The sequence below is a fragment of the Penicillium concentricum genome (assembly GCF_028827145.1).
Source record: "Penicillium concentricum strain IBT 3081 chromosome Unknown utg000002l_segment0_segment0, whole genome shotgun sequence".
Classification (NCBI taxonomy): Eukaryota; Fungi; Ascomycota; class Eurotiomycetes; order Eurotiales; family Aspergillaceae; genus Penicillium; species Penicillium concentricum.
Genome location: NW_026622755.1, coordinates 9,255,590 through 9,266,214, shown reverse-complemented (window position 1 = coordinate 9,266,214; position 10,625 = coordinate 9,255,590). Strand labels below are relative to the sequence as shown.

The 10,625-nt window shown below is 51.4% G+C and overlaps 3 protein-coding genes across 3 annotated transcripts; 1 reads left to right on the top strand and 2 right to left on the bottom strand.

Annotated features, from left to right (window-relative positions):
- Positions 1-544: 544 nt before the first annotated feature.
- Positions 545-3,136, top strand: N7517_007236 (putative sugar hydrolase; the record flags this gene model as incomplete). The annotated part of the gene is made up of 6 exons (XM_056724966.1): positions 545-577; positions 638-752; positions 809-872; positions 949-1,604; positions 1,667-1,944; positions 2,000-3,136. The coding sequence occupies 6 exons, from the start codon at positions 545-547 to the stop codon at positions 3,134-3,136; spliced, it is 2,283 nt and encodes a 760-aa protein (XP_056581216.1).
- Positions 3,137-3,489: 353 nt separating this feature from the next.
- Positions 3,490-7,107, bottom strand: N7517_007235 (uncharacterized protein; the record flags this gene model as incomplete). Its single annotated transcript, XM_056724965.1, has 1 exon — positions 3,490-7,107. The coding sequence occupies one exon, from the start codon at positions 7,105-7,107 to the stop codon at positions 3,490-3,492; it is 3,618 nt and encodes a 1,205-aa protein (XP_056581215.1).
- A 1,193-nt stretch (positions 7,108-8,300) lies between these two features.
- On the bottom strand, positions 8,301-10,526 carry N7517_007234 (pre-rRNA-processing protein ESF1; the record flags this gene model as incomplete). Its single annotated transcript, XM_056724964.1, has 3 exons — positions 8,301-9,755; positions 9,800-10,383; positions 10,460-10,526. The coding sequence occupies 3 exons, from the start codon at positions 10,524-10,526 to the stop codon at positions 8,301-8,303; spliced, it is 2,106 nt and encodes a 701-aa protein (XP_056581214.1).
- Positions 10,527-10,625: the final 99 nt, after the last annotated feature.

Sequence of the window (10,625 nt, the reverse complement as noted above, 5' to 3'; positions counted from 1 at the left end):
CCACCCCCACGTTCTCCATACATTTATATTGATATATTTTTTCTTTTCCTATTTCAATTTCAATTTGGGGGGAATACCAAAATATCCAGTCTTTTTTATCTCGATTTAGCGTACCCCTCGCTAGAGCAAGCCACCATACATTTTAGCCTGATATCAACTATTCAGCCGATATTTGAACCACGTGCTCTGGTTGGTGGACATCCAATCCAACGCCCAAAATTCCCCCGAAGATTTGTCCCGCCTTATGATTTCTACCCCAAGCTCCAGAAATAGCGGAGCTCTCTACTGGCGAATGCACGCTATTCAGAATCAGGCCATGACGGATGATACCCCGTGTCCAATAGAGCAAGTCAGGCGTACCCCCAGGGCGTACCGGCGTAAAACAAAAAGAGCTTGACTCTCCCCTGTCATTTAATTTCTTCTTTCACTCTGCTTCTCATCTCTATCCAAAGCTCAAAGATACCAGGTATCTCTGGGGTAGCTTGTGCAGAACCGATCCCAAGAATAAGGATCTCAATCGAGATTTCCTGCCCTTCCTCTCAAGATGAAGTTCACCGCCGGCATGTGGTGCCTGCAGGTAATTACAATCGCTTATGGAAGTTGAGAATGAATACTGACATGCAATTCGATTATATAGGAGGGCGTCAACATCGAGTGGATGAGCAACGTGGAGCGATTTTCCATTGAAGACGACTCTGTCAATCTGCTGTTGAATAAGTTCCAGGCACACCGAGGACACACCCTTAATTCACGTGCGTTCTCAATCCTCCCTTGGTATAGAAATACAGAAGCTAACAAATATCTACAGCAACTGTCTCCGCGCGGGTCACCTCGCCATTGGAGGGAGTCATCGGCGTGAAGCTTGTCCACTGGTAAGTAGCTCAAGGGCTCAAACCAGAGCTCTCCCTGTTTGAAATCGGTTGCCCAGAGGATACTAACAGCATACAGGGACGGGCAAAACGATAATGGTCCTCACTACCACCTGAACAAGGCCACCGGACATACCAAGATCCAGCACGATAAGGAAGAAAAGAAACTCAACTACACAAGCGGCCCACTCAATCTGGCCGTGAACACCTCCGCCAATGATCTGGCCCTAGAATACCTCTCTCCAAGCGGTAAGAAACTGACTGGTCAATCGTTCCGTTCTATCGGATACGTGCGCGATCAGCGCACTGATAAACATCGCTACGATGACGGCATCTACGCCGAGACCCAGGGATACATGCTCGCAGGGCTTGATCTCGGCGTTGGCGAGAAGGTCTATGGTCTTGGAGAGCGGTTCGGACCTCTGGTCAAGAACGGACAGACCGTCGATATCTGGAATGAGGACGGTGGCACTTCGTCCGAGTTGGCTTACAAGAACATCCCCTTCTATATCAGCTCTAAGGGATATGGTGTGTTCGTCAATCACCCTGGCAAAGTTAGTCTGGAGGTGCAGTCTGAGCGCACGACTCGCGTCAACATCTCTGTGCCTGGCGAGGAGATTGAGTACTTTGTTGTGTATGGAGCTACACCTAAGGACATCCTGAACCGGTATACTGCTTTGACTGGCAGACCTGCCTTGGTTCCCTCGTGGAGTTATAACCTCTGGCTTACTACGAGTGAGTTCGAGATATCATTTAACCTGAAAAGCTAGATGAAAGAAGCTAACATTGTTTCAAAGGTTTCACAACCAACTATGATGAAGAGACCGTCACTGGGTTCCTTGATGGATTCCGTGACCGCGACATCCCCCTGGGTGTTTTCCATTTCGATTGCTTCTGGATGAAGTCTTACCAGTGGTGCGATTTCGACTTCGACTCAGAGATGTTCCCCGATGCCCTTGGATATCTCAAGCGCCTCAAGGAGCGCGGTCTCCGCATCAGTGTCTGGATCAACCCTTACATCGCTCAGGCATCGCCACTATTTGCAGAGGGCAAGAAGAATGGCTACTTCATTAAGGTATGTGGCACACAAGACAATGACACCAAAAGAAACAATCCCTAACAATTTATAGCGCACCGATGGCTCAGTATGGCAATGGGACATGTGGCAAGCCGGCATGGCCGTCGTTGACTTCACAAACCCCGCCGCCTGCGATTGGTACAACGCACACCTGGAGCGATTAATGGAGATGGGCGTCGACAGCTTCAAGACCGACTTTGCCGAGCGCATCCCAGTCAAGGGTGTCCAATACCACAACGGCGCCGACCCCGAGCGCATGCACAACTACTACGCTCTCCTCTACAACAAGGTCGTGTATGAGACGCTCAGCAAGGGCGTCGGACGCAACCAGGGTCTCCTCTTCGCCCGCAGTACCGCACCAGGTGGACAGGCTTACCCCGTCCACTGGGGTGGCGACTGCGAGAGCACATTCGAGGCTATGGCAGAGTCGCTTCGCGGCGGACTGAGCCTGATGCTGTCCGGTTATATCTTCTGGGCGTCTGATATCGGTGGATTCGAGGGTACACCCCCACCGGCGCTGTACAAGCGTTGGGTGCAGTTTGGACTTATGTCTACTCATTCGCGTCTGCATGGATCGTCCTCGTTCCGTGTTCCTTGGATCTATGGAGAAGATTGCTCGGATGTGCTGCGGGACTGCGTTAAGCGCAAGATCTTGCTTACTCCGTATATTCTGCAGGAGGCACTGAAGGGCCATGGAAACGGCACACCGCTTATGCGGCCGCTGTTCTTGGAGTTCCCTGATGATCTTAATACATATGCTGTTGATACACAGTATATGTTTGGACCCAATTTGCTGATTGCACCAGTGTTCACGGAGGAGGGTGAGGTTACTTTCTATGTTCCTGAATCTTCTGATGACGAGGCTGGAAAATGGATCTCGTGGTTTGATCACTCCAAGTCTTATGAGTCTGGTCGTTGGTACACGGAGACTCATGACTTTGATACCATGCCCATTCTGATCCGTCCCGGCTCTGTTACTATCACCAATCCCACGATCAAGGCCCCTGAGGATGATGCTTTGTCAGGAATTGAGTTGCTGGTTAACGGGCGCCTGCGGAGTGAGACTACGGTCGAGATTGTCAACTCGGCTCAGTCAGACGAGATCTTGAAGACTATCAAGGTTTCTCCTACTGCAGATGGCAAGGTTGAAGCAAGTGGTCACAGTGTGAAATTGGTTTATGTTGCCTAGATTCGGATTAAATAGAGAATGAACTGCATGGAACTTAATATCATTTGCATCAAATTGGTTAAGATTCATATTAAAACGTAGGGGGAAAGCCCCCACACGTAGAACTAAACTTCAGTACGAAGTGAGAGGGTATCATATTCAAAACAGGTCGCAATGCAAGAGGCAAAGGCGAAAACAACGAGAAAAATCAAAGAGAAAGGTAGTCAAAAACGAAGCCCAGGTCTAGTACCATAGCAGGCGAGACCATACCACTAACGATTGGGCAGGGGAAATAAGAAGAACAATGCATAAGTGCAATAGGCATGAATATGCAATCACCAAACGTAAAGAAATCAAAGCCTGGTAAAGCAGAATCACCAGACTTCTTCGACATCAAGGAGCCATTTTCGGATTCCTTCACGCAACGTATTATCAGCACCTGATTGTGCTCTTCTCCGCTCGCGGTCGGCAAGCCCGAGTGTGCTGTCCACATCTTCACGGCAGTGCTCAGCCGTAACAAGGCGGACGACTTCTTCCAGGGCCCCAAGCACCATCTTACGGCATTCACCACGAGGCACCTCAACGGGAGGGGCTTCATCGCCTCTAGAAGAGGGGCCTTTGTCTTCAGCTCTACGAGCACGGTTAGGGGAAGGGGCACGCGATTGTGCCATTGACGAGTAACCACTTTGTCCCAAGACACGCTCGACAGCATCAACTAGAACTCCGTCGAGGTCCATCACAGGCTCCTCGATGAAGCGCTCTTCCACAAAGCCCTGGTCTTGCCCATCTGTGGTCGGCCCATGAGGTTTCTCATGTCCAGAAAAGAAGCTGGTGAATTGGGAGGCCGAGGCACCTCCAGTAGATCCACGGGGGGTAGCGTTGGCAGGGGAAGGAGGCGTACGAGGAGCCCCAGAGCTGTGACCCACTATGATTTTGCGTCGCAAGCGGAGTCGTTTCACCGTAGAAGCCTTGGTGTCTGCAATCAAAGTCGTCGCAACATCTACCCATCTCTCTGATCCGTCCACATCGGATGCGGAGGCCATGTACGGGGATGGTTCAGCCCGCATTGCCCGTTTGATTTCTGCTTCGAGAGAAGCATAAGGCCGGACCGCTTGAAGAGAGAAATCTTCATGGAAAAACTTCAACCAACCAGCCACATGGGCAGTCGGCCCATCGCTGTCCTTCATGATACCGGGAAATCCGGAGCCACTGCTGTGCGTAGAAGCAACTGCATCCATGCTGGTAACAGATGTTCGAGTCTTCTTTGGCGAGGCAATAGTTGAATCGCCGGACGAAGAAAGTGACATGAAACCAGGAAGTGGAAGGTCAACATCCACCACGCCCTCATCTGCTCGGACTGATAACTTCAAAGGCGACTCCCGAACTTGGCTAGTGAGTGATGACGGCTCTGGCGAGGCAGCCTGGGTGTTGTGAGGAGCAGCGGCAGAAGCAGCTGGAATTGAGATGTTCCCACTAGGAGCTGTTTCGGGCCGGTGCTCATCCTCATTTTCAGTGACTTCCCTGACCATTTGAGTCAAAGTGGTGGACCCGCGCCTAGCAGGACCAGAGATTGTAGAGGCGGACCTTTTGCGAGCTTCGGATGGGGAATATGGCTCACTGCTTTCGGTAGATGAGCCTTGACGGGAGCTCCAAAGACCGGAGAAAATACCTCCCCAGCGGCCTCCAGCTGAGGAAACACTGTCGTTTGTGCTCACTGCAGAGCTATCACTTCGTTGAAGACTCTTTAGTAGAGTCTCCGATGCTAGGCTATCGTTGCCTTCGGCTGCGCTGCCCTCTGTTCTGGCCTGGGTAGAATGGCTTGGCTGAGAAGTAAAATGGGGAACAGGAACGGTGCTGCTCTGAGTGATCATAGAAGTAGTTGCTCCGCTCGTATTCATGGCCCGGGCATCCTTCGGTAGGATGTTTGCACCGGGGGGTTTGATGGAGCGAGCATCAGACCCTCTGCGGGCCGAGGCCGGGTGTTCCGCCGGTGGGGTTATTTCAGCTCCATCTATCGACCGCTGGGTTGTCTCCTGAGACGAAACGCTCACTGATCGCTGGTGGTGATCATTATCGCCCATGATCATTCGTTGAGCACGGGCTCGTCGTTCGATCGCTCTCCGGAGAGACTCCTGGCGAAGGACAGGCACGGTCGGTGGGCTTTGAGAGATAGCACGCATTGAGGCCGATGTACCAGGTCTAAGAGGGGAAGGTAACGGCTCCATGCGTTGCTTGGAGGGCAAGAAAGCGGCTAGTAAGAACACGAGGCGGCGAGCAGTCATCTTATCTGGGCATATAATGACTGTTCTGTTTGCAAGAGTGAGTTCGCCATCCTGCTGGGCTTTCTGTTGCTGGCTATGGCGGCGTCGGTACCACTCTGGGCCAAGGCTATTGAGCCACTCGGTGTGATTTCCCAAAAATGCTGTCAGAACCACTAAAAAGAAGAAGTTTTGCTCTTTGTCGCCCAGACCACGGACAATTGAGCGGCCTTCCTCTCTCCAGACACCCCAGCGACTTTGACCAGTGACCACATATGGGGTTTGAAGAGCAAGGCTGATCCGGCGAGAGCTGCGAATAGCTTCTTCTTTGAGCTTCGAGTTGACCGATAAAATGTTGGCAGGTAAATGGACAATGGTCTGGTTGGTGCGCTGCATATTGGGAGGCTTCGCAGGCTTTGGGTGTGGCCCGGATAAAGAGTCCACCTTCTTCAAAAGGAAGAGAATTTCGTTGCGAACAAGTCTTTCGAGGTGGGAGAGTGTACGAGTGATAACGTCCCAGTGATCAACTAACAAGTCCAGACGCTCATCCAGGCTAGCAGGGGGCGAAGCAGATGATAAGCTATCATCAAAAAATCCACCCGGCCAGCGGTGGTCAGAATCCAGCGAGCTTGAAAACCCTGGCCGAGGAGAGTCTGAACCTGGTGTACTAAATCTTGATACAGGACGTCCCGTATTGCGTGGCAGCAAGGGAACCTGAATCGTGATTGCAACCGCGTACATGGGTGTCTTCTTCTCCTTGATTTTCTTACGCTTAGAAACATCCGGGAATGGGAACTCCATTTCGGGCAATGACTCTTGGTAGAGAGCATTAGCGTAGTCATGTCGCTCGGCTGATGCTTCCGCTCCTTCGGGAAGATTCACACTAAACATGCGAGTCAAGAGAACTGTGACTTTGGAGGGTGGCTTGTCCTCCACTCCTCGGGCTCCTCCTATCGGAGCCGAGGGACTCCCTGTGGTATAGGCCCGGGAAAGTGGACTGCGGGCAGCAGGTGATGCACTCACCCCAGGTGCTGAGTCTTCGTCGGCAGAAATTATGTGCATTTTCGTAGATGACCCGCGGTAGCTGAAGGCGCTGCTGCCGAAGATGCAGTTCAGAAGGCCGGTATCATTGGAGTCGGAGGAGTGTCGTGATGGGCCATGGTCATGTGTTCCCGGGGGTGCCAGTGTAGAGCTACGGCCTCGAGCCCGGGAAAAAGCACCCGGGCTAGCTGGTGACGACCTGCGTGCATCTGCAGCTGCGGAGAGGGGACTCGATTCGATGAGGGAGGATTGGGTGAGAAGATTTCGACGTGTTCCACGAGAAAGACTCGAGACTGCCCGAGTATGTTTAAGACCGGATTGTTCATTGCCTTGTGGGTCGATTCCAAGACCGGCGGGGGATGAATCGGACGCACGAGTGTCAAGTAAGACACATGCATCTCGGTCGCCCAATGCATTTTGTGCAACAATCACACGAAAATCTTTGATTGCATCCAATTCCATTCCCCCACGGTCATCATATGCTCCAGCGGTCGAGGCATTCGGGGAATTGAAGGTTGTCTGTAATGGGAAGGCATGGGTATGGGAACGTCGAAGGAGGCTGGCGTCGGGGAAAAGAAGACCGGAGGTATGCTCCTCTTCAGTCACAGACTCAAGAGGTGTTCCATTGCTTCGTCCAGAGTATGCCGCCGGGTTCAGAGTTGACGCGGCGGTACTCAAGAGTCGGCCAAGCATGGTGAATGATAACGGGGAAACCCGCAGAGAGAACAGGTACTTAGCGACGCAGGGAAAAGAAAACGGGCCGGTCGAATTCACGCGGTGTAACAATGGGTATCAGACAGCTAGGGGTATCTAGGCTGCATCCACCCATAGCTTAATTCAACGAAGCAAGAATCATCATCGAATGATGAAGGTAATTGAGAATATCCAGAGTTATGAGAGGGGAGGAGTGGAAGGTGGGATGAGGTGCAGCAGTGGGGCTTGGATCAGCAATTAAGACTTGGGAATTGGCTTTTGCACCCACGAGGACTCCACAGTCTGATCTGAATTGTGTAGAAAACTAGGAGGTCAAGTGAAATAATCTCAGAGCTTCTTAAAGGACCCAGTCTATTGAACAGAGAAACCACCCGGGGGGCAGTGGAGAGGGAATATGAAAAGGCGGTGAGTATAGTCACATGATCTCAGCCTCAAGGTCTACAGTAAGGGATAGTGACCTTTTTGATCTTCTGTTATAGATCTGTTTCTGTGGCTCTGGTGTATGCAGCACTGAACGCATCACGAGGTATACAGCTCGAAGCGCAGGAAGACCCTCGCTTGACCAAGTATTCTCGGCTATCGGTACTACATCCAATGATACCTTTACCAATCACTACTGCTGCTCTCTATGTCGCTATCCTTCACTGTCATCGTGTCACCGTATAGTCGGGTTTGCAAGGAATCGTGTTACTCGGGGGCGCTGATTTGTGTGATTTGAGACGGAGATGAATTTGGGATTGGAGGGAAATAATTTATCTCTCAGAATATTACTCATGTTGGGCACATGCCATCTCTACACCGTCAACTATACCTCGTGTGATACAAGGATTATGCCTGCAACCCCAGACATCACACCTCTCGGCAGACCCTATAATCATGTTTGTAAATACCCCGACCCTGGGGGAAAGGGATGCTCTTCATCTTGACTACTAAGCTTGTTCTGTCCACGTGTCTCTGCCCTTCAGCCGGTAAATTTTCGTCTTTCCGTTTCCGTTTCCCAGTATGTTGACACGAGACGGCACATTGGCTGTCAGCTATTCTGGAAAGCATGTACTAGTATATTGTTTCATATTGCCAATGTACATATGTAAAGAGATCATATTTCATGTGTCAATTTCTTTCATTGAACTCCAGTGTATTAACTTCCAAATCATTTCAGTTATACTATACTCTTAGTGAGAACGCTTGACTTTTGCCACCAATCGCTTCAGCTCTTCAGAACTAGACTCCTTGGAGGACTTCTTCTGCTTTTTCTGGCTATCCCGGCTCTCTGTCGGAGCCTCAGCCTCCGCGTCATCACCGGTACGTCGGCGCTTACGGCCCTCGTCCAAGAGGGCCTTCATGCCGGAAGTCGACTTGAACCGGGGGTTGGTAGGATCAATGGCGAAATCATGAGTGTCGTACAGACGTGAGAAACGGGGGTCGCTGACGTTGACTTCAAAGTCATCTACCTGGGCAGGTTCCACCTTCTTGCCCTTCTTGCCCTTGCCCTTCTTCCGGGCCTGTTTCTCAGCCTTTTCAATCTCGGTCATATCGAAGTGCTTGATGTTGACCTTTTCGTCATCTACCATCAGTAGCTCCAACTCAGCCCGTTGAGCAGCTGACGCGGCTTCCTCGGCGGCACGTTCCTCACGCTTCTTGCGCCTCTCCTCCTTGCGTCGAGAACCTGCTGTAGGCTTTCCAGTAGGGTCATCAAAGAAGGGATCATTGAATCCCATCTCTTCTTCCTCTTGCTGTGGCGCCTCGGCTGGCTCGGCTGGAGCAGCTTCGTTGTCTTCACTGTCCGCTGCGGCGTCATCCCCTGAAGATGCCTTGGGGGCCTTGAGTTTCTCCTTTCGGCGCTTTTTGCGCTCACGCTCCTTCCGCACATACTTGTCAAGAGTGCTCTCTTCGATCTCCGGTTCATTTTCGAAGATGGTATCCTTGCCATGGCCGCCAGCCAAGCCCGATGTGAAAGTAACCTCCATCTCGCCGACGGGGCGTTCCGGCTTGGTGCGGGTAGGCTCGGCGCTCAGACCTAGCAACGCACGCATGCGCTGTCTCTCGACCTCTTTCTTGGATAGTTTTGTGGTCGAAGCTTCTCCTGCGGTATTATCGACAACTTCGACGCCTCCGTCCTCGTCATCTGAATCTTCGTTGTCGGAACTATCGCTACCGAGGTAGGCTTTTAGGTCGTTCTCGTCAATATCCTGGCGTGAACCCCGGAAGGCACGTGCCTGAGCTTCTTTTCTTGTTTTGTCGTCCGCGTCCCATGTCAATTTGACCTTACTGTGTTGCAAAGCATCCGTTACGAATTCAGTAGGCTTGTAACCGTCGGGAATCCGAGAACACTCGTCCCGAGCCTTGTCATCGGAGAAGTCAGTGTCCTCAGGCACGAAGCGGAGATCGAAGAAGTTGGCACTGGAGAGGTATTCGGCACCATCCACCAGGTCGTAGACATGCTTTGCAACGTCTTTTGATGAAAATTTGATAATGGCGTAGTAATACCGCAGTCGGTCGAGCTGGTACCGCCGTAGCTGTGTAGAGTTGAATTCTTCACCGTCGTCACCCTTCAGCATAGACTTCTTAATTTCCTCCTCCTCTTCGTCAGAGTCAAGTTCCTCCTCATCGGAATCGTCGCTGGTGTTCTTTTTCTTCTCAGAACCAAAAATCTCTTTCGGGGGCCTTCAACTTCCTCCCTCTCCATGCGCTCCTTTCCAAATTCGCTGGGGTAGACCGTAGCATTCAACACCCGCCCTCCAGACGGAAGGAAACTGGAGAATACTGCCATCAAGTCCTCGGCGCGAATATTTTCCCAATCGAGGTTGACCACAGCTATCCGATTCGTCACTTCGCCGAGTGGCACTTCGGACCGCTGCTGATCCGGAAACTCGATTTCATCCTCCTCCGCCTCGTCTTCTTCTTCGCTGGAGCTTTCTTCTTCGGATGACGAGGACTCGAAGCCGCCATCCCGGGCAGGATCATATGAGGCAGCGTTGACCCGTTTCAATTCTTTCTGGACTTCTTCGTCGTCGTCGGCGCTGTCCTCATCCTCATCTTCGTCCTCGTCATCCTCCACCTGGTAAAACTGCTTCAGTTTTTCTTTGGTGTCATCTTTTCTGAGCTTTCGTCCATAGCGATCGACAGGAGCGTTGCTGGAGAAATCCTTATCGTCTAGCACATGCGCAAAGCGCTTATCGAGTTTGACATGAGTCTGGCGTTTGCTAGGAAGACGGTAGCGAGGATCGGTCTGGATGTTCGCAAAACGAGGATCCGCTGCAGCGACACTAATAGTCAGTAATCATGGTCATAGATTTCCTGAAAACAACTCATGAGCTTCCACTGTACGTACTGATCGCTGGACCGGCTTCGCCTTTAGGCTTGCCGGCCTTGGACTTTTTCTTGTCTGGGCCTGCCATTGTGAGAGCTAGAAAGTTTCACTTTGCGCCCACAAATACGCAATAAAATCTTTCCAATGCCTGGATATCAATAGAGATCGTCGAATTCAGCAAGTGAAA